The sequence below is a fragment of the Penicillium soppii genome (assembly GCF_028829465.1).
Source record: "Penicillium soppii strain IBT 18220 chromosome Unknown utg000003l, whole genome shotgun sequence".
In the NCBI taxonomy this organism is placed as follows: Eukaryota; Fungi; Ascomycota; class Eurotiomycetes; order Eurotiales; family Aspergillaceae; genus Penicillium; species Penicillium soppii.
In genome coordinates, this window is record NW_026643233.1 from 819,314 (window position 1) to 841,166 (window position 21,853).

General features: G+C 47.6%; 5 protein-coding genes across 5 annotated transcripts; 1 reads left to right on the plus strand and 4 right to left on the minus strand.

The window, feature by feature from the left end:
• Window positions 1-378: 378 nt before the first annotated feature.
• Window positions 379-5,794, minus strand: N7529_002433 (uncharacterized protein; the record flags this gene model as incomplete). The annotated part of the gene is made up of 16 exons (XM_057237961.1): window positions 379-619; window positions 689-1,087; window positions 1,153-1,719; window positions 1,776-1,917; window positions 1,976-2,091; window positions 2,148-2,219; window positions 2,279-2,402; window positions 2,464-2,814; window positions 2,882-3,044; window positions 3,217-3,659; window positions 3,726-3,956; window positions 4,028-4,261; window positions 4,318-4,600; window positions 4,677-5,426; window positions 5,534-5,664; window positions 5,716-5,794. The coding sequence occupies 16 exons, from the start codon at window positions 5,792-5,794 to the stop codon at window positions 379-381; spliced, it is 4,326 nt and encodes a 1,441-aa protein (XP_057100572.1).
• A 1,449-nt stretch (window positions 5,795-7,243) lies between these two features.
• On the minus strand, window positions 7,244-9,740 carry N7529_002434 (putative microtubule associated protein (Ase1); the record flags this gene model as incomplete). The annotated part of the gene is made up of 4 exons (XM_057237962.1): window positions 7,244-9,195; window positions 9,248-9,462; window positions 9,516-9,568; window positions 9,624-9,740. The coding sequence occupies 4 exons, from the start codon at window positions 9,738-9,740 to the stop codon at window positions 7,244-7,246; spliced, it is 2,337 nt and encodes a 778-aa protein (XP_057100573.1).
• A 528-nt stretch (window positions 9,741-10,268) lies between these two features.
• Window positions 10,269-11,335, plus strand: N7529_002435 (uncharacterized protein; the record flags this gene model as incomplete). The annotated part of the gene is made up of 2 exons (XM_057237963.1): window positions 10,269-10,293; window positions 10,350-11,335. The coding sequence occupies 2 exons, from the start codon at window positions 10,269-10,271 to the stop codon at window positions 11,333-11,335; spliced, it is 1,011 nt and encodes a 336-aa protein (XP_057100574.1).
• A 1,337-nt stretch (window positions 11,336-12,672) lies between these two features.
• On the minus strand, window positions 12,673-16,502 carry N7529_002436 (putative cell division control protein Cdc25; the record flags this gene model as incomplete). The annotated part of the gene is given in 4 exon segments (XM_057237964.1): window positions 12,673-13,010; window positions 13,083-13,299; window positions 13,360-14,981; window positions 14,993-16,502. The coding sequence occupies 4 exon segments, from the start codon at window positions 16,500-16,502 to the stop codon at window positions 12,673-12,675; spliced, it is 3,687 nt and encodes a 1,228-aa protein (XP_057100575.1).
• Window positions 16,503-20,856: 4,354 nt separating this feature from the next.
• Window positions 20,857-21,221, minus strand: N7529_002437 (uncharacterized protein; the record flags this gene model as incomplete). The annotated part of the gene is made up of 2 exons (XM_057237965.1): window positions 20,857-20,981; window positions 21,023-21,221. The coding sequence occupies 2 exons, from the start codon at window positions 21,219-21,221 to the stop codon at window positions 20,857-20,859; spliced, it is 324 nt and encodes a 107-aa protein (XP_057100576.1).
• Window positions 21,222-21,853: the final 632 nt, after the last annotated feature.

Genomic DNA, 21,853 nt, shown 5'->3' on the forward strand with positions numbered 1-21,853 from the left:
TGGAGTGGGGCCGAGGGCTAGTAAGTACGAACTATACCCACAATTTTAGAATATGCAACGCATTTGCAGATGCCACGCTACCGAGTGTTTTAAACTGTGCTGTTTTCTTATGGGGCTTACAGTTGTAACGCTATATTGACGGGGTCTCCTTCGAAATCCAAATACAAAAATGACTCATTGCGGTGGTGAGTCACCCTTTGCCCTAAGGTGATCTCACTCATATCCTCGAGTGGTTTCCCTGGTGAGAGAACATTCATTGTCTGATATTCTATGTTACGAGTGAAGTCCATCTGTGAAGCGAGTGCAAGTGATACCATATGCACTGGCCTGGTTTTCCCATATATCCTTGTCATCTGAAACTCGGTTTTTGGCAATTGGTCAAACTCCCATATCTCTTGTCAAGGACTGCTCCAGGCGATGTAGACTGGAGAAAACACTGTCCTTGGTTGTGAGCAATGCGGAAGGATGTCCGTTTTCTAAGATTCGGCCATTGTCAAGAACTACCACTCGGTCAAAGTCAAGCATAGTATGAACTCTATGCGCGACCATGATGATGGTACAGTTCGGGAACTCCTGTCGAATGACTCTCTGGACTTTGGCATCGGTCTCTGTATCCAAGCTGATCATATGCGGTCAGCTCAACATTGTTATTTCAATTATGAGATTGAAAGATGAACAAAGTACATACCTGCTTGTTGGTTCATCTAGTATTAGGATGTTACTCTTTTTGAGGAGAGCCCTAGCTAGACAAAATAGTTGCCTTTGACCATCTGACAAGGTTGTATCAGTCAATGTCTCGTCTAGCAACGCCACGTCATGAACGCCGCTAGTCGAAGCACACACGAGAGTGTTCCATACGCCGACATTTTTGAGGGCATCGATAATATCGGCATTGGCAGAAACACCCAGCGGGTCAGCATTCTGCCGAATGGTACCTGGGAAAAGGAAAGGCTCTTGGCTGAGAGCACTGATACGGTGCCGTATCAACGATCGAGGTACAGCAGAGATGTCTTGTCCATCGATCAAGATCTGACCCGATACTACCTCGTTGAGACGGAGTAGTGATAACGCCAAAGTGCTTTTTCCGCTTTTTAAAGTTAGTACTCTCTTTTAAGGATCACGATCTGGATTTCAAGGAGCTTTTTTGCTCACCTTCCAGTTCTACCGCACAGCCCAATCTTCTCGCCTGCATGAACATCGAGGTTGATGCCATGCAACACGGGCTCCGAGGCTTCAGAGCCATACGTGATGACGGCATCAACGAACGATATCTGACCACGAGTCGGCCATTCTGGGTTCGGCAGTTGCTCGAACGTCACATCAGCTTCTTCGCTTGGGGTGTCTTCCGAGAACTCCTTAATTCTTGCAATTGCACCCAAAGAAGTTTCGAGAAGTGTCCAGTTCTGAATCAATTGTGAAAGAACCTGTCCCAGATCCATCATCATGATCAGTGCAATACCCAACAGACCGGGACTTACGTGGCCACGTAAAGCTACGGCTGCCCCTACTAGGATGACAGTCAAAGCGGCGACGATGAGTTTCAGCACAAGCTCGAGCCACTGCTGGATGCACAACAGAAGATAAAATGGCTTTTGTGCTTTATCGAGTAATTGCTGCATCTTGGTGGTCGAGGCACTTGTCCATGAGAAGGCACGAATGGTAACAATGCCAGCCAGAGATTCGATGAAGTGAGTGTAAAGAGGGCTTTTGAGCTCAATTCTATAGACTCGTTAATTTTGCATATTCTTATCGAAGCATTGAAGTGGATAACCTACTCTAAAAGACGCAACTGGCGAGACGTTCGCAAATAAAAGCGTTGAACAATCACTAATATCCCAATGAGAAAAGGGACGGTCACGGCTAAGTACGGCAGGGAGGCTATGGCAATGGCAATCTGCGAAAGGCCTGCAAACATTTCTGAGGGTAGATCTGATCAGTCAACGCGTTCAAAGAATCTTTGGGCTCGATATCTTACGAAACCCGGTCGAAATGAAGCCCCGAGGCAGGACCATGTCCACCAACCTCATGTCTTGACTGAATCTGGTTACCAGAGAGCCAGTGTCTACATTAGACAGAAATGACAGAGGGGCCCTAAAGATGTCAGCTTAATAAATACAATTTAATGCCTGTCAATTAAAGCAACTCACCACATGCTTGCATGGAGTACCGTGGAGTGAGCATGTTTCGAGGCGGCCGGCACGACAATGACCCAAGTCCAGCTAGTTGATAAAAACGAGTCAGCCTTAAGGTTTGCAGCCAAAGCACAACATCAACCTACTAGACCGCAAGAATAAGACTGCTAGCTTCGATGAAGGACAGCACCCCGTAAGTTCCAAGCCAGTAGCCCAAGCGCGAACCTGAGGCACTATCATTGCTGGAAGACCACATGCTGATCCAGATGTCTACCAAGAGGTTAGCATTATAGGGCCATGATGAGATTAAGTATGGAAGATGTTCGCGTACAGCGGAACCCACCAACGCCACCGTTCACCACCAAGAAGAACAGCAACACAGCTACTCGCCACCAGCCCATGGCAGAAAAGTAGTATTTGTAGACATCCAGATCAGTCATCTGCTTGCGATTTTCCATGGAAGCCGGGGCATTGGAGGTGCTTGTCACGGCTTCTGGGAGCTCTGAAATTCCACCATTGTCATGACTTTGGGTCTCATGTTCGTCAATTTGCTTTGCTTTGATACCAAGTTGCTGTACGTAGCCTCCAGGGCGATTGAGAAGGTGGTTGTAGCTACCCTTTTCCACGATGGTTCCATACTCTCCAAGTACGACTATAAAGTCAGTCTGTGGGAGGTATTGGACTTACAGTGTGTCAGTATATACCATTTGTGGCCAATGTAAGGAAATATTTAGTGTTGTGAACCATACCGCTGTGAGTCGCCAAAAATACCATGCAACCGCATCGACGTAACAACCCGGAGGGACCGAAGACATTGTTGAATACTAGCCGCGCGGTGGCATTATCGAGGGCGCTCAAAGTATCGTCAAAGCATGCTATACGTTTGCGAGCATAGACAGCCCGGGCAATAGCCTATGCCAAGACCAGTCAGCAAAACCCATCTCAACATCATTCCAGAAATTAAGAAAATATTCACAATTCTCTGTTTTTGTCCTCCACTGAGCTTAGATCCTTTGCTCCCCACAAGTGTCTCATCTCCAGCAGGCATCGTTTTGAAATCCGAATCCAGCGCACACGCACTCACGACGGTCCGATACCATTCAGCATCAAAGGCAAGACATTTGTTTTCCCCAACGATGTTTTCTCGGATTGTTGAATTGGTAAGCCATGGTGTTTGCTCGCAAAAAGCCAGGTCTGGGTACTTTATAAAAGCGTCGCCATCAAGTACAGAAGTTTCATTTGCGAGACCTTTGAGAAATGTAGACTTGCCGCTTCCCACTGGGCCGATGATCGCAACCAAAGAGCCAGTCGGCAATGGCGATAAATCAAGCGTTATCCTTGTACCATGGGATGAAGATGTGTTCCAGCCGAAATGAGCATTTTGCAAGGAGACAAGTAAGCCGGATTGATTTTCTGGAATCGAACTTCTTCTAGCCCCGAGCGAGAAATCATCAGATACTTCCACTCCTGGTGTGTTGTGGGATATGTTGAGAGGGCTGGTATACAGGTGAGGCAATTTTCTTCTTTCTGTACGAACAGAGGTGTTAAACAGATGTACGCTAGGTCCCGGGAATCAAATGAGAAGTCACTCACCAACCCGATTTGGTTGTCTGAGAAAATCTTGAACCCGATTCAAACAGCCTATTGAAGCATATGTGTCCGGAATAGCTAGCAGTAGGCTCATGAGTGGAATGATCAACAGAATGATCAACGAAAGGGCAGTGGTAGCTTGTGAGACGGAAAGACCGCCGGATCCCTGAACCTTTGCAACTATAGCATAAGTCGCAAAAGTTGCAAGCTGTGCAACAATTATTGGCGTGTTTACTACGGCGATTGTTAGCTTTGTTGTTTTCCGGGGGCCCATATTCCTTTTGAAATGAATCAGGTATGCGTACCCATGCAGACACGAGCCGTTTGTACACGGCGAAATTTCTTGGAGATCTCTAGCTCTTCAAGCCTCAATCTTTCAATAGCCGTTTTCATGATATCTGTCAACGCTAAGAATTTGACATTACGTATGGACCCAAGAATTTGGCTGGTGAAGTTGATGCGTTTCTCGGTAGCCTGAAGCCATGTCTTCTGTCGAACAGATACAGCATTACCCATAGCAAATGCTGCGGCGGTGAAAGCTACCCCATTGATATTAGTTTATTGAACTTCAAATTCGTAATTTTGAGTGATATACCTAGTACAACCAGAATGGGTGTGATGCAGATGATTCCAATCTGAGTTTCAAGGAGCCAGGCAGCCAATCCTAGTTGCAGAACACTAGCCCATGCTTCACAGACCGTAGACTGAAAGTATTCAGCAAGCATTTCAATATCAGCCCCCATAAGAGACATGGCACTGGATTCATCTGTGCTGCCCAAAGGTAGGGTCATCATGTGCTGAAAGACAAGAGTCATGAGGCCACCACGGGCCATGGTTGTAGTGCGGAAGCCCATATGCTGGTAAGTGGCCGTTGTAATCTATTTATTCATCAAGGTCAGTGTCCTCTGTCTCTCAAGATAAACTCCAGCGAATGTTCAAAAACATATGGCTCACAGCAGCACCAATAAAGACAATCGCAGTTGCTCCTATCAATCCGTAGCCGATATTCGGGTTAGACTCTGTGCTTTCCAGATATGTGACGATTTTTCCAATCAAAAATGGCTGTGCTATGCTGAATCCAACCAAGCCTAGCCGAGGCAAAGCAATGGCAGCTATGTCCCAGCGGAGGCACTTGATAATAGCCACCAGCAATGCGTTCTGGCGATTCTGATCACATGATTCCCATGCACTTGAGAACTTGTCGGAAAGGTCACTGGATGATAGCTTCTCGTGGATACTAGGTAGCATATCGCCGGTGAGAAGCAATGAGTACCCGGTTCTTAGCAACCCATTCAACCAGAGGAACAGGCCTCTGTTAAAAAGACCGCTGGTACTCTCACCAGACTGTAATTTCTCATTTTGCAACAGCCATTTGCGCTTTGGAACATTTTCCAGAATCAAGATAAGCAGCTTCGTGATCAGAGACGCGCTGAGGCATGCCGAGTTCTCTGTTTTTCCCGTTGACAACCAGGCTGTGCGTACCCGAGGAATATCCAGGATCACCGTTACAAACAAGTAGGTAGAGACTAGGAATGAAGGCCTAACAGTTCGTCTGTACTCCAAATGAAGTAGCACGATCATGCAGAGCACCACGAACAGATTGAGGATAGCACCAGCAAGTGACACATGTTCTGCGAGGCTGTGTTGTGTTGCACTGAACACGAGCAGAGCGACTTGAATGCCCAACAGCACGGTTGCAAAGAACTGTACCAATCATTAATTAGACCTCTCAACTTGCATACAAATAAAGAAAATAATCCTTTAGTCTAGTATGTAAACATTTGAGGTGGTCGATAAATTGACGAACTCACCAACGTCGTCACTTGAACCACCGATGATTTGACTTTTGGTGATTCTTTGCTCAATTGAAGCAATCGAATAGGTGCCAGCAAGAGGAAACAAGCCGCCGGGGTGACATTCAAGATCCAAGCTTCAAAGAGAACTATTCCAGATATCAGTACATGCGCCAAAGTCCAACATGAGAACTATTCACCTGTGAAATCAAACCCTCCACGACAGTTATCACCAACCACTGGACCAAATAGATTGTCACATGTATTTATCGTCGCCATATCGCTGCTTTGTTTTGCAGAATTGAGGTTTCCCGGTGTGACGCATGTATCAAACTTTATTCAACTTACTTCTGGAAAAGGGAGAAATTGAAGCTCCGAGAAAAAGTACTGGTGTTTTGGCCGGGATGGTTGCCTAACACAGATCTTTGCCCCTGGTGGCTCAGTTAGATAACGGAAAACCGTCGGACTTCCCCTCATCACGTCTTCCTAGACTGGACAGGGATAATCATTTCTGCCTTAGGTTTCGGGCTAAAATTTTCCTCTGAGACTGAGCTTGAACTTTTCTACATAGGCACACGTGTAAACTTCAATTTCCTCACTATACTCTTTGGAACTGATATGAAGATAATTGGACCGTGCTACTATGGCCACTTCGTCGACGATGAATCTGCACAGGGAATCTAAGGATCTGTTGCATAAGTAGCTTTATGCTCTAGAAAGTTATGGAAAGAGATATAAGGAGTTCTAATTTTGCTAATTTTGATAGTGTGGGAAGTGGGAGAGAACCTTGAATTACCTAAGGGCGGTAGAAATCTCAAAGATGGAACGTACATAGTACCTAATACAGGAAGAGACCCATGGGCGTAATTGCAGAGCCTCATGGTGGACCCTTGGTTTTCAATGAAATGTGGGGCCTCGATGGAACGCGCATTCCTACATGTTTATAGTACTTGACACATGACGTGCGCGACTTGGGGTAATGTAATTCTTAACTGGATTGTCTGATCTTCGAGTCCAGGTGTGTCCATTGATTGCTCCATGTTTCCATGCTACGTTGGCTCAGATCATATAGCCAGGGGTTTCAACGATGAACTAATACAATTAACACTATATCAAAACACTGTACTTCGCTGACAAATACATAAAAGAAACACGGTGTGAGAACCAGAGGACAAAGCCGACTCCCAAAACCGGAGATCGAACTGGGAATAAAATGAACCGTGAGCACCGAGCCAAGAAAAACCATAAGTGACAGAGAAACAAAGTAGATAACACCATGCCAAAAGAAGTAGAACAAAATAGAAGATTAAACCCAGTGAAGTTTCGAACAGAGAGATTGTCAGTCGGAGACGACGTGAATGACAAGTCTTCTTGAAGGCTGCTATCTGACACTGTCAGACGCAGAATTGGGCTCGATAACATCGACAGATGAAGCAGAGCATGAACAATAGTGACATGTAAGTCTCGTAATTTTGAACAGGAAGAGAAATTGAAGTGGGCCACTTGGGAATTATTGTTTGTGGAGAAAGAAGAAACTTGTCGAGGAGGGATCTAACGAAGCTCGGTCGTAAAAGATATGCGGGTTATCATGAGCCGTGGAGAATCCAGTCGTGGAATCATCAAAAGCCAAGCGGGTCCGTAGTCGCTGTTGAGAATCCAAGGCGCCAAACGGGTGAATGCAGCAAAACAATGCATTATGACGAGAGGATGTTGATAGTGTCAAATCATTTAATAAGTTTCGTAGTCGTCAGTCCATTCGGTGTCGCTGCCAGCAACGCGCAGGACCTGCCCGGGATGCGGACCATCCGGACTGACACTTCGGATACCCTTGGCCTTCTTTCCGATGAGATCTGAGCTGTCCTCTGGCGCAAATCGCTTGCCCCCTTGTGCAGCACGAAGCTTGGAGAAGTAAATATCACTAGGGTCAACTTCAGACTCCGATCCATCCTCGAAAGTCTCCCAATTTTCAGAGCCGGAAGTGGCAGTGTTGACTGTAGATGAATTGGAGACTTGTCTGGCAGCGGGAGGTGGAGCTGCGTGCTGCAGATATGGGTTGGGTCGGGGGAAGTTCTGAGCAGGATTGTTCAAGGACAAGGATGAGTGGGATGAGTGGGATGAATGGGAGAATCCGGTAGATCTTTGGGAATTGGAGAAGCCTGATGTGCTCATGAAGGATCGTTGGCGATCATCATAAACATCTTCCGGGCTAACAGGCCGTACATAGGCGCTGGACATGGCACTGTTGCATCGAGGGGGCTCCATGAGGTGGCTGAAGCGATCCTCTCTTGATTCCACAGTCAACGCACGCATCCGTGGGGGAGGGCCTCGAGGGGGCGGCATCTTCCCATTGAGCGTGCTCGATGAATAGCTCCCAGGTACAGCACGGCGCTCAGGCGAGTTGTTTCCTTGTGGCATATTTCCCAACGGAACACGCGCCGGGAGCTTTGAAGGAGATGTTGCTCCAGCTCGTGACGTGGCTCCAGCTCGGGAGGCTCCATATCCAATGGTGTTGTGCTTGACAGGGCCGCTGCTAGTGGGTGTTTTGGTAGCTGAACGAGGAGGAGGGGGTCCTCTCATTGAGCTGCCGGGTCTAGAGGGAGGCTGTTGTCGGAGGGTGCCAGACTTGGTGGTGGAAGGCGGGACAGATGGGGTCTTTGAGCGTGGCGGAGGCATTGACCTGACTGGAGTCAGAGCATCAAGGTATCGTTCTCCGTGTACGAGGAAGGGCCGACCAAATTCGTCCTCCCAGTGTTCCAGCTCTTTGCGCAGATCGGCTTCGAGTTTAGGCAATTCCTTTGCGATTCTCTTCCGAAGCTTCTCCTCTCTCAATAGTTTCCCGGGATCTCGCTTCTCTCCCTTGTTTCCACGACCCATCAAGCGAGAAGCGTCCTGGCTTGAAGTTGCAAGCGCCTCGCGGTCCGTCAGAAGAGTGCGGTGTCGGTCGATCATCTCCAACGTAGGAGCGCGCTGCTCCTTGAGTGTTTCCAATCGTATGATTTCCGCCTCATGGGCTTCAAGTAAAGCATCGCTGCACACGTCCGAGAATGCAGGGGTGAAGTCGAGCATTTCCTCTTCGGAGAAAAAGAGGCTGTCCCATAGCTCTTGCAGTCGGCAGCGAGCATCTTCAACAAACAAGTGAAGATTCTGTCGCTTGAGTTCATTGAGACGAGTCAATTCTTCCTCGAGGTCGTTAATAATGCGCAAACCGCAGCCACGATTCGCAGCCAGAAATGCCTTGCGATCAGCTTCCTCAACACCAAATCGATCCCAAAGAGAAACGACAGTCGTCCGTAGATCGGTGATCTTGCGTTCACGTGCCTTCTTTTCTTCCACCAATTTGTTGCGCTTGGCCATGAGGTTGGCAACGTCTGACTCGTGCAGCCCAAGTTGTTCAGGTGATTCGCGATAGCACTTGACGATAGTTGAATCTGTTTGCGCCTGGGGCGTTCCGAGCTCAGCCCAGAGCTTGATCATTTCTTCACATGCGGACTGGACCTGAGCAATGCGGCGGTGGTATTCTTCGTAGACGTGGGTGAATTCGGCATCTAATGCTGTGACATACATTGGAGAGAGGTCAAAGCTTGGTGGAATCGAGGAGCCTGGTTCGGTGGGAGGGAGCTCGAGCTTAACAAAGGAAGGCTCGAGATGTGATGAATAAGACTCAAGTGCATCAACAAGTTCTATCGGTCGTCAGTAAAGCACATTGACATAGATGCACACGTTGAAACTCACTTCTAACTTGCTCAAAGCGTTCGCGGTGCAACTTGCTCATGGCTTCGTTCTTCTCGCGCAGAAATGCAATACACCTGTTAAGCGGGAAAGTGATGCGGAGGTCGTCACGGTTGAGCTCGTATTGACCATTCGCCCTCTCATCGCTCAGAGACGACTCCATTTGTTGAATTTCGGTGATGAGGCGCTGTGCTTCCTGTGTCATATCTTCTCTCTCCCTTTCAACAACATTAGCTCTCCCCCGATAGAATTGTTTATGGATGCGACTCACTGATCAACAACTTTGAGATGGTTATTCAAGGTCTCTGATAGGGCGCTAAAGAGCTGTAGAGTTTGTTAGCCACGCGACAATGCCCGTGTTGCACTGGATAAGCCTTACCTCTGCTTCGCGCGAGTCGCGCTCACGCGCAGGGACTCCAATCTCGTCGTAGATGCCATGAAGCTGCTCAACGATGTTGTTGACCTGAGTGGTCAGGTAGCTAGTATCTACTGCCATTGTAATGATAGTCCTTTAAGGATGACAAAGTTCGGAATCGATAACAATGGTATTCAATTCAAGGACACACTGCCGAGCGAGGCTGCGACAAGGCCAATGTCGGAACAAAACAAGAGAGCCCGGCACACAGGGTTCTCAGCACACAAGGTGCGACAAATTTAAACGAAAGTAGAAGTTTGCGAAGGCACTTGGTGGAGAGACATAGGAGAATCTGAATGAGGTTGTTTATGAGGGGGAGTAGGGGCTGAAATCGGAGACGATAACATCAAGTTTAGCAAGTGGGTGTTTGGACACGATCGTCGTCCGGGGCAACCACCGAGCCCACTGACTCAGCCACATATACCGCCCGACATTCTGCCAATCAATGATCAACCCCACGCTTCCATCATTCTACTTCATGCATTGTGGTACTATCTATTCTCCGGTCCTTGCAGAATCTCCATTATCGCCGAGCCCTTGCTTCTCGTCCTCAGCTTCACCCAAACCCAGCTTCGCATTCGACCCTCTGACTCATCTTCATCCTCCAAAATGCAGGCTGCACAGCAGTCCTGGGGTACGTACCTCCAAAGCTTCATAGCAGTGAAGTGGAAACTAACCAACCTCACACAGAGCTCGAGAATGCGATAAGTATATTCGACCCGCAACGAGATGCTCTCTACGCATATAATGCAGACACGGAAAAAACACTTAATGCGGAGCGGCCTTGGGCCTCCGATCCATACTATTTCAAGCACGTTCGAATCTCTGCTACAGCATTATTGAAAATGGTGATGCACGCTCGTTCCGGTGGCTCGCTTGAGATCATGGGTCTCATGCAAGGCTACATCCTCCCGAATACCTTTGTGGTGACCGATGCTTTCCGGCTACCAGTCGAGGGCACCGAAACCCGAGTGAATGCGCAGGACGAAGCAAACGAGTACATGGTATCATATCTACAATCTTGTCGGGACTCAGGGCGAATGGAGAACGCTGTCGGGTGGTATCACAGTCATCCTGGATACGGATGCTGGCTCTCTGGCATTGATGTCGCTACTCAGCAAACACAACAAATGACCGGGCCCTTCGTCGCTGTCGTTATCGACCCGGACCGTACAATTTCAGCCGGTCGTGTTGAGATTGGCGCCTTCCGCACATTCCCCTCCAATTTCACTCCGCCAAAGGAGGCTCATGAGGATGACGAATATCAGACTATCCCGCTTGGCAAGGCTGAGGATTTCGGTGCACATGCCAACCAGTACTACTCTCTTGACGTCAGTCATTTCAAAAGCACTCTTGATGCCGAGCTATTATCCTTACTATGGAACAAATACTGGGTAGCGACTCTCAGCCAGAGTCCGCTTTTTACTTCTCGTGACTTTGGCAACAAACAAATCGTGGATCTCAGCCAAAAGGTGCGCAAGGCCACACGTAACTTAGAGAACCCTGGTCCTCGTGGCCCCGTTACCAGTGTCACTAATGCCAAAGATCATCAACTTGAGAAGGTCGTCCGTGGCGGTCAGCGGATTGTCTCAGAGGAAGTAAAAGGTCTTTTGGCATCCGAAACCAAGATGAAGTTATTTCACGGTATCGGAAACGAGCCCCCGGTGAAGGAGTGAACTGACTCCCGCGGCAGGGTGTCTCAGATCCGTTACATGTTGGCATGACCGGCACCCTCTTTTTTCGGTCCTGAACTGGTGTCTTGGGCGCACAGCGGGTTTATGTTTCTCTCTATTCGCCTTCTTCATTCTCGCTGGCATTTCAATAATATTCCAAGTCTTGCTATGCTCTGCGAGTCTCTTCAATGCGTCATGATATAGAATCCCCAAAATGCAGTTCCTGCAAATGAACGAATTTAACGACTTCAACTTTGGCCCATCGTAGGAAAATCTTTTCCTCCATTACAATAAAACTGTTTAGTCTATGGCATTATGTTCTATGTAATTGATTATTTAAGGCGCAAAACTTTATGCAAGATTCAAATTATGGGTGAATTACTAGATACTACCAAGTGGGAAACACTAATGATGCTCCACCGGGTAGCCTTCATCGGACAATAATTTGATTCTCAAGTCGTTCGTGACGTATCATTATTCAGAAGACGGCGTAAACTGAAAAGGTTAAGAAAAACATGTCACCTTCCTCTGGCGACAACTCAAGGGGATATGTAAAGAAAAAGAAAGAAAAATCAACAGAGGGTGTAACAAGGCCACAAAAAATGTACACCGAAGATATGGCCACGATATGTCACAGTCAGTACAAAGAAGAGGTAGTCTCAAGTAAGAGATATGATAGATCAAAAAAGAGAAAGGGGAGGTAGACGTAATAAGTCCATTAGATCAAGCGACTTCATATCGATGGATGGAGAATCAACAATCAGATTTTCGCCGGGCGCAATGATTGGTGGAGTGAAAAGGCCACTACTGCAACGAAGACATGAGTAGCGGGTAGCCTGGAACCTATTGCAGTAGTTCCGAGACAGACATATGCGATGTATCGATCTGCAAAAATCCGTCCTTGCTGAGACATGCTGAAGGTGGGGGCCAGGTAGCCTATGTTGTAGGTAGACACGGTCGCAAGGCCCGCAGAAGCTGCAAAAGCCCCGAATATAGAAATTGAATTGGTCCGTGTTTATCGGGAACGGGTGAGACAGCAACTGATATCGATGATGGCGCTGTTGATTGGAGCGCGCATTGCGGTTGGCGAACTTGTTTGGTGGCGCACCTAGCAGATGCAACTTGACAGGGATCTTGGCCTCGGGTTTACAAGAAACCGGACTCAGATAGTAATCTACGAAATTCATATTAAAAAATGGTTAGTCTCAACAGCCGAACAGTTTTGAGAGAAAAAAAAAAAGAAAGCATTGTCTTGTTTGCCCAAAAAAAGGGGAATAAGAGGTCAAATTTGGGTATCGCCGGGCAAATGTCAAACGCCACTTAAAAGAACATAAAATGGGTTATCGCAAAATAGCGACAGTGGATGCAAACAACAAGGAGCCCTTGTCTCTGGTTGTGGCTTCAGCATACCTTGCAATCTTTTCGTCCTCGCGCTCCCTAGGCTCGATCTCTAGACTTCGTTCGTACATGTCGTGTACGTCGCCAGCACCTTGGAGGTTGCTGAGAATGTAATCCTGGAGCTCACCGACTGGTGTCAGAAGGTAAGGCACATTTTGGTATTGCTGGATATCCCGAATGACTTCGGCGGTCTTTGCCCGCTTATTGAAATTGATCAATTCTGAAGGTGTGAGAGACGGAATACCATCCTCAATGAAGGTCAAATCCGTAAGATAGACACCTAAAATGCGTTAGCCACAAATTAAATTGAATGAGACACTCGGCAGCCTGTTTGTAATGGTCGTAATCATACCGAAAAATGGAATACAGGGCGGGTTAGCGAGATGCAAAGTCTCTCGGTATTCGCCAAAGTTCTTCGTACTAGCCATAAGTCGACGCATTTGCTCCAGAATCGCAGACGTGCGCCCGCTGACCTGGCTCCAGGTCCGACCTAGACGATGAATGGGGGCAGTTCCGAGAGCTGAAATGATCGATGTCAGGGTAGAGTAGTTGTTCAAAGCGCGACATTTCTGCGTTGTCAAGTTAGTAAGACCAGAATTGGTGACAAAAAAAACATAGAAACAACTTACATCAGCCACATTCACAAAGTGCTTGATGACTACGACACGCTTTTTGACATCACCTTGGGTAAGGATCATCTCAGCAACCCAGTTGGTGAGCTGGTTAGAGTGAAGAATTAAAGCCTTTACGTTAGAGGCCGGTTCAGGCTCATCAGGACCAACTTTCTTCTGCCATGTCTTGTTCAAACACTCGGTCGGTCGAATCTTGGAATAAAGGCGCGACTCAATGATAGTCAACTGTCGAGCAAACTCGGTTGGATCGATGTCAAGGAATTTGAGTTTCTTCATGTTCTTAGGAATAATTGGCTGCGGGGCGGCGGTGCTCTGAGTCGGAACAAGGCGCTTCGAAGTTGTGTCCTGTCCTCGAAGTCGCTGATCAATCACAGCTAGTAATGTAGGGGTTCCTGGAGTCTTCGTGGTAGCGATAGAGTCACGGGTAAAAGTATGAACTCGTCGCAGGAGATCCATGTTCACTTCGTCATTAGGTTCCATCCAGAAGTGATCAAACCAGCTCTTGAGAATGTTGACAACACGGAATCTAATAGGTTTCTGTTTGCGATCAATCCACATTTGCATGTCATCTTGACTCAACCCGAATGGAGGCTGGATGTTGAACCGCTGAACAAGCATCTCAAACAATTCCGAGGCGGTGGTGAAAGAGCGATAGGTGAGGAGGAAGGTATTGTTGAAAGATGCATCGAGCTTATCGTGACGAGTGAGTTGTTCTACCAATCCGGCGAGTGTTCCGCATTTAAGTATTGGCGAGTCGGTCTTGGTATCGTAAAACACTTCACCTTCGTGTGCCATTTTGAGGAACCAGGGAGTCTCTTCGGGTTCACGAACTGGCTCCCGAATTGGCTCTCGGGTGATGGCTGTTGGTGGTGCCTGGCCAAAGAATCGCTGTGCCTTGTCCATATTTCTTCGGACCTTCGTACCCTCGTTTTCAGGGGCGTAAGAAGATGGAATGCCGATTGACTCCGTAGCAATCTTCGCCTGGGACTCGCCTCGAGCGTGGGTATTCTTGAACTTGTCATCGTCCACTTCTTGGCGGCTTTCACTTCGTAGGGATGGGCTGGGTTCTGTTGGAATTTGTTCCAGAAGCAGAGACAATGAGAAGCCGATCTGGGATACGTAGTTCTCCAACTGTCTGGCAATGCCGCGCACAGCATTCACGCGATCGTCAAGCGAATCGCCGCGGAGCTCGGCCCATTCATCAGCTAGAGGAGCAGAAATGGCCTGACAATTCAAGACAAAATCACCAATTGCATCATAGACTCGCTGCTTCTGCAAGCTGAAGTCTACAAGCTGAGGGTTTTGGAAGCTGGTTCCGAGCGGTGCCAGGTTCATTGACTCAACGGATGAAATCCATGGACGGAACTGCTCAATAACTTTGATCGCAGCTGCTGAGATTGCATCCGCAATGTCCCGATGTTCTTCAGGGGTGACAATGTTCCGATTAATCATCAATCGCTCTTCTAGTCGACGAATGCTACCAACAAACGATCTTCGAAGGATATCAATAGAGTCCAGGAAGGCGGCGTCCAAGTGAACCGATGGCTCGGCTCGTGAATCCCCCCATCTGGGACCAGAAATGATGTTGGGCCCGATGTATTCAGGGAAACGCCATTGTTCTGCCAACTACCTCCGGAAGAGCTGCCGCTAATGAAACCAGGTACGATGCGGTGGATAGCGTCTCCGCGTTGCTGTTGAGCCACGTCCACATACCCATACACCCCTTGCATGACTCCTTCGGCCTCCTGCAGGCACTTGTTGACTGAGTCGGCTCCAGGCCAGTCAGCAGCGGCAATATGCGATGAAAGGACCAATTTGGAAAACTTAGACATCATATCCCGGAAGTGAGGATACAAAGCCTTGTTAGTGGAAATTATGGATGGGTTGCCCGAATGGTTATCCGTCGTGTCAGATCCAGCAGCCAGTAGCATACGTAGATGATCGGAAATGTCCTCGGCTTTTCGCACATACTCTGCACGGTCACCGTTCACAAGTGTCTGAGTGTAAGCCTCAACGGCGTACCGCATATTATCGACCAGCAAAGGCCAAGTGATTGGGGGAGCGAAACCATCATCAACAAAATGCTGGGGGAAATTTGAAGAAATAGAAGGTCTGGAAAAGCTTTCGGCCACAGAGGTGGCGGTGCTGTTGCTGTGTCCTCCCAAACTGTATGTTGTCTGCAGGGCCTTGATTGACGGCTGGGAAGATTTGGAGTCTTTCGTGGTCGGAGCATATAAGGAGTCCATGGACGTGGCCGGTGATACACCATCCATCAAAGATTGACGCCGGCGAGAGATAGAGTCTTGCGAAGCTAACATCAATGACTCCCCTTCTGCCTCCGATGCAGAGCCGTCATACTCATCTTCATCTCGCTCGAACCCGCGCGCCATTAGCTCCGGGGGTGGTCGCGTCTGATCGGGGACAAAGAAGTTGGTTCGATCTCGTGGGCCATTTTCAGTTGTGGCTGTTGGGTTCTCGAAAGGTAACTCCATGGTGGAATATCCCGTTAAAGTATTGAAGTAGAAAAGGCGGCCGTCGGGTGTCGCTTGTGGGATCCAGAATGCGGCCTCTTCCTGCTCCTTAGGCGCGGGGATGCTCTCGATGGGGAGCATAGGCTGATAATCCCGAGATTTACCCTCGGAGTCCACTTCCTCCTCTTCGTGTCTATCGCCATATTCATCTTCGAGTCCGGAGTCCGCGCTGAGCTCGGTATCGTGGCTGTGTGGGAAGTGGTCGCCGAAGTCCTCCTCTTCCGCGAGTATGGTACAGTAGTTACTCGGGAACCAACCTCGAACATTATCGATAACACCATCCCACCATCCTGTCTCTAGCTGGTTGAGAACTTGAATAATGTCGCCACGGCGGAAGCTGAGGCTAGTATGGTCATCGGCATCATAATCGTACATAGCCCGGACGAAGAGCGCCGGGGGCTCTGGGCTGATCGCATAGCCGGTAGCCATTTTGATTGGGGACTGGTTGGTGTGGTGATCCGGTGAGATATTATCTCCCCGACCGCGATAGCGGGACAAGGTTGGGGGTATGGTCACCTGTTTGTCGGTGTACTCGAATGTCGCAACAGTCCCGGACTTGACCAGCGCAGTAGTGTCGAGGGCTAGATCTCCGGCGCCAACCTCGAACATTGACAAACGAACGCCACGATCCAGAGAGTTTCTGGAGGGGTAAGGTTGAGCTCAATATCTGCTCATGGCTGGACTCAGGGAGATTTCGGGAATAGCAGACCGCAGTAGTCAAAGAGAGAATGAACAAGATTATGCCATCGAGGGAATGTAATGGGACAGGTGGGATTGAATTAGGGGGAGTTGGAAAAGGCGGGACGGGCGCAGAGTGTCATACCAGTATTGATACAAAATTGGAGCCCTTCTATCCATGATTCCGGTTGGTTACCTTTTCTGTAACGGAGTAATATTACATCTCCATTACACATCTTTACAACTTTGTATTCAATTATTTCATATCCAATGACAATCTTAAGACAACCTAATCATTATGTTGTATCCACAAGTCTTACAGGTACCACGCACAATGACATCTATGAGTTTTAAGTACTATGTTATACCTTGTAGAACCAAGGCAAGTAGGTATGTACAAATTAGATATACAATATAGTACAGTTGTATGATATTTCGGAAAGTTCATTAGGGCCCTTCCAAGATTGAATGCCGAGACCATGTGTTATAAATTAATACTTGAGTTATTTTCTACTTTTTTTTATTATTTTTCTTTTTGACATCCCTCTACTCCCCACCAGTTATGTGTGTTTGCGTGTGTATCAGAATTGTCCACGCTTACTGTCACATCTCTAAACTATTGTACGGTGTACATATGCTGACCTTTCTATTCAGTTCTCAGGTGTGATAAAGTACATTGTCTGTAATTGTGGTTTGATAATATTTTTTGGGGTTTATGATAGGTGCTAATAATAATTCGAAAAACAAGAATAGAGAAACCACAAGGCTGGAAGGTTTAGACCCTCTTAGGAGTGGCATATAACTAGCCGGCAACTATGATATTTGGCCGCGGTTATCATTGCTGGCTTGGCACATGGAGGATACAACATTATAACTACAGCTATCAATTTTGGGATCGTGTGGTAATGATCACAGGGGATCTCTTGGGATTCAAGTGACCCTTAATAGCATGTTAATTATTCACAACAGTTAATTGGGTGGGGTTATCAGGGACTAATTATTGAAAATAGCAGATTTAAACAGTAAGGGGTGCCAAAGTTCAGAACTACAACCATCCGAATTGTTAGCTGAGAATTCGGCTGAGGACTCGGGGAGCCATACCAAAGTAATGTCTCGGTGCAGAATGGATTGGTGACCAACCTTGGAAGGCTAGTGGTCTGTCCTCGGGACAATATCCAACCAAACCAGATACCCAGTTCCAAAGCAGTGTGACCTTTCCTTGTTCATTTTTAAAATGTCGGGTAATATATATGATCCCTGAACACTCTTCGGAAAAGATATCTATTCTCTAACCAACTAGCTCCAGAATTGTTCTAGAAGGCGGTTTTTAATATATTCAATATCATGATATTCTAAAGTGGATTCTACGGTTCCACTTTCGGGGCTCTGGTTGAATCGTGCTGGCGCTCGTCCCCGGTGGCGGCAGATGTGACTGAGTCCACGCGGCATGGTTGCTGCAAGCATGGGTAGACACAGATGCGAATACAGAGGGATTATTGAGGATACCGCGGGGTTTCTGCATAGCATGCCAGACATAGGCCTGTTCCGAATACATAGTGGCATCTTGGATCAATCTCATCAGGTACAATCACAACCTGGGCTAGTGTGTTGTAGCTATATATTTCTAACACTCCTCGTTTGGCCAAGCCCAGTCTGTTAATATCTTGACGGAAGATTGGAAGCAATCCATTCGACCCCGGGGCCAACTGGACATCTTTATTGGGCAATGCATAGATAGGCATGACCCGTCTCCAAATAGACTGTGACCAGAAGCCTCGCTGTCCTATCTTCGCTTCGCCTAGACACTCCTACCAATGTACTTCAACCAGTTAGGTGATTTGAGTTCCGATCTACTGTTCTTAGGTATAACACAGGCAATAAGTACGAAAAGCCTCAAATACAGGTCTCCAACCCTGATAGGATATGCAAGACCGTTGGGTATCAGTAGCCAGTACTAAACAAACCACGTTGCAGACCCGGGAGATTGGAAGGCTATCCACCGTATCCACGACCCTGTTCTTCCCCCGTGGAGATAACTATTGAGAGGACGTGCTTGATAAAAAAACGCGCAACGATTCTGCGGAAAAGTCTCGAGTTCTTCGGTCTTCACAACAAACCATTTTTCAATGATGACGGGAAAGTACCTACAATTACGTTGTATGCTGTACCTTCAAATTGTTGAGGCAGATCAGGGTGAAGATGTTGCAGTATGGCAGCATTACGCCATCACGCCTATATCCCATCAGGGTTAAACCTATGACTAGCCCATAGAACCGAATGATGAACACACAGCCATGACACAAATGGTAAGAGGGCTATTTATTATTGAGTGCAATGAGGTATCCGATAATTGAGTTATGCGATTTAAGATTACATTGATGTATCGCACGGCATACCTTTGTAAGTTCGAAGCGTGTGACTAAAATTCAGTCTTGTGTGAATAGTCCAGGAGCCCAGCGAGAACATAGAGTTAGTAATACCTCTCCGAATGAGTTTATAGGTTACTTGATAATCTCGAATTTCTGACTTGGAACTAAGATCTGCATTGAAGATTTTCTAATGGCCAACGTCATGATGGGATCAAATCGACTTGCTGTATACCTAGGCATAATATATTCCGATCACATCCACAGATTCGTCATATATATATACTTCAGCTTCGATCAATCAGCAGATATGACGTAGAGCCGAACTATGGGAACTTCGAGTGTACGTGGGAACAAGCTACGATCTACTTTTGTGTTTGACAATTTGCAGACGTCGTCTTGCCAGGATTCGCGCATTCAAATATACAAAACTACTCCTGGCTAACCGCCAGCCAGGAACAATATCACTATACCGCCACATAATCCATCACGTATCGCCGGTGCCAAGTCAATTGTAAATTATTCCGAGCTCACACAAACGATTGATTAGTATATTGTATCTACTTGGTACATTTTATCACCCGAGACTTGTGTTATACCGTTCGATGCTGCAATTATCGACGAGACCGAGACCGAAACCGAGAAACTCAATAGCACCCGCGCATACAAAATACTGCCTGTAGAACCCAGGAAGTACAATCAATATTGTATACTCCATATGAAAAACCCGCCAGAAAACCAAGCAGACCAAATGTGATAAGCAAGACTCAGCACGAAGCCCCTCGTTCCTTGTTCCTTGCAGACCGGACATCACGGAAATCGCAGGAAGCTAAAACGACATCATCACCACTCACAGGCCACCCAACTGAACGGATTTCCACATGCCGGGTCTCCGATGATCCTGATCACCTCAACCCCTTTTTTTGTACCCATTTTCCTTCGCCCCTCGGTTTCATATTCGCGAATCAAGATTAGCTTCCAATTCTTTCTTGCAAGGTTCTCTCGGTGGGCCCCGTTCCCCCCTGTGAACGTGTTACTCCCTACTTATTAAATCCCGCCTCACTCTATGGAGTAGGATGCCGATAGTCCAATGGACTACGAAAGTTTCTTGGTGCAATCAATTCCTTTGTTCTCGACGACGGTCGCGTCAGTGTTAAAACCTTACATTGTTCCCCGTGCAATCAAGTGTCGCGATTCGAAACAAGCAAGGTTCTTCGGGCCCTCCGTCCTCCGTCACTTTCCCACTTCCCCCTTAACTACAGTGTCCACCTTTTTCTGGAAAATTCTGCGGATGGATCTCTGCGCGGGGGGAGGGGAAGCCCATCTCCGTTCGATAAGTATGAATGTCAGCAAGTACCAAGGCAATCTGTAAGAAATTATATTTTTGCCCATGTGATGAATCCGTGCTCATGTATGGTGTATCCCCTGCATCGGGGGAATCGGCCAATTAAGCAGGCCAATTCATAAACGCGACAGGGTTTGGTATATGCACAGCACATAATCTACAGACAACAGCATGCAGCACCGACGGGGAGGATATCTGTCTCGCAGCAGAGATATTTAGATTCTGACTTGTCGGTTTGATATCAGAACGCGCAGCGAACCAAGATCTGGACCGCAGTGAACCATGGACCGGGAAGTTCTTCCCCGGATGTCCCCTTCCATTACGATCCAGGGGCGATCGCATCGTATTTTATTGATCATCTTTCCATGGTTGGGTAGGTCCCAATGGACAGGGCTTTTATGCAGATGACGTGGATATCTTAATTTACAAATAACGTACTTCGTGCATTGAGATGACTGCGAAGGTTGGAAAGGCCAGTTATACATTACCAGAATAAAATTCAAATTCATGTTTGTGGTCTCCCTTGGTTAGTTGTGAGAAATCCACATGCTATCGCTACACGAAAAGCTTCGGTTTACCCGTGTCTCTGGATACGGGTAGGGACGTGGCCGCCCGAGTCCAGACTCGCGTTCGTCGGGACGGGAGCGAACACACAATTTTGAAATGGACCTTCTGTGCCCAAGTAGGCAGGCGAATTTGCTATTGTGTAATATTCGAATCCACCGATGGCCCGCTCTTACAGACCTTTACAGAGCACGCGTTGGGTGGAGAGGGCTCCATCGAAGGTGTCTTGCTTTTCCAGTGGCTTGGGAAGTTGGGGGGTTCTTTTGAAGACCCATTCCTTAGCGAAAGTGTATCGGGCATAGCGCGCACAATGGGGTTTGAAGTCTGAGAATCAATTTTCAAGTTACGTGAGATCATTGCTTTGATGGTCATCATCTTTGGGGTCCAGACCTGTGGGGGGTCAATTTTTAGTAGGATATTTAGATCCGTATTGCAGAAGCGGTGAAGATCAAAGATGTTGACACGAATAGGGCTTCACCGACATCTTTGGCCTAAGACGGCTTAGAGTTGGGGTTAGAACCAAGTGAGAAATTCCAGACCGTCCTGGCGTCGCCGGCGGAGACACCGGACCCCCTTGGCTATGGAATTGTCGGGACGAGGGGCTCCAGCAAAGCCCGGGTGTCGGTGTCCACTAGTTCAGGGGCCGGCGCCGGGGAAGATGTTGTTCCTAAAATTCTTTCAACGGCAACAGGCTTGCTGAGGTGGAGCAGAGCTCGAAGGAAAATACAATATATGGTGAAAAAGGTCTAATTCGGAACTGGCCCAATTTGATCCTCAGTGCAGATCCATTATTCGGCGGATTTGCGATGGATATGGTTCTCTTGTGCAGCGTTCTTTTGACCGCTTGGAGGGGCATGGAATGAGAGACATTTCCCGGATTTGCGGCCCAAGGGGTTGAGAATGGTGGATCAACTGGTTTGTTTTTTGAGGCAAGGAATCGCCATGGTCGTTTATCAGGCGGTCAAGTCACCGCTTAATGTGATATGACCGTCATGATTTATTGTGCC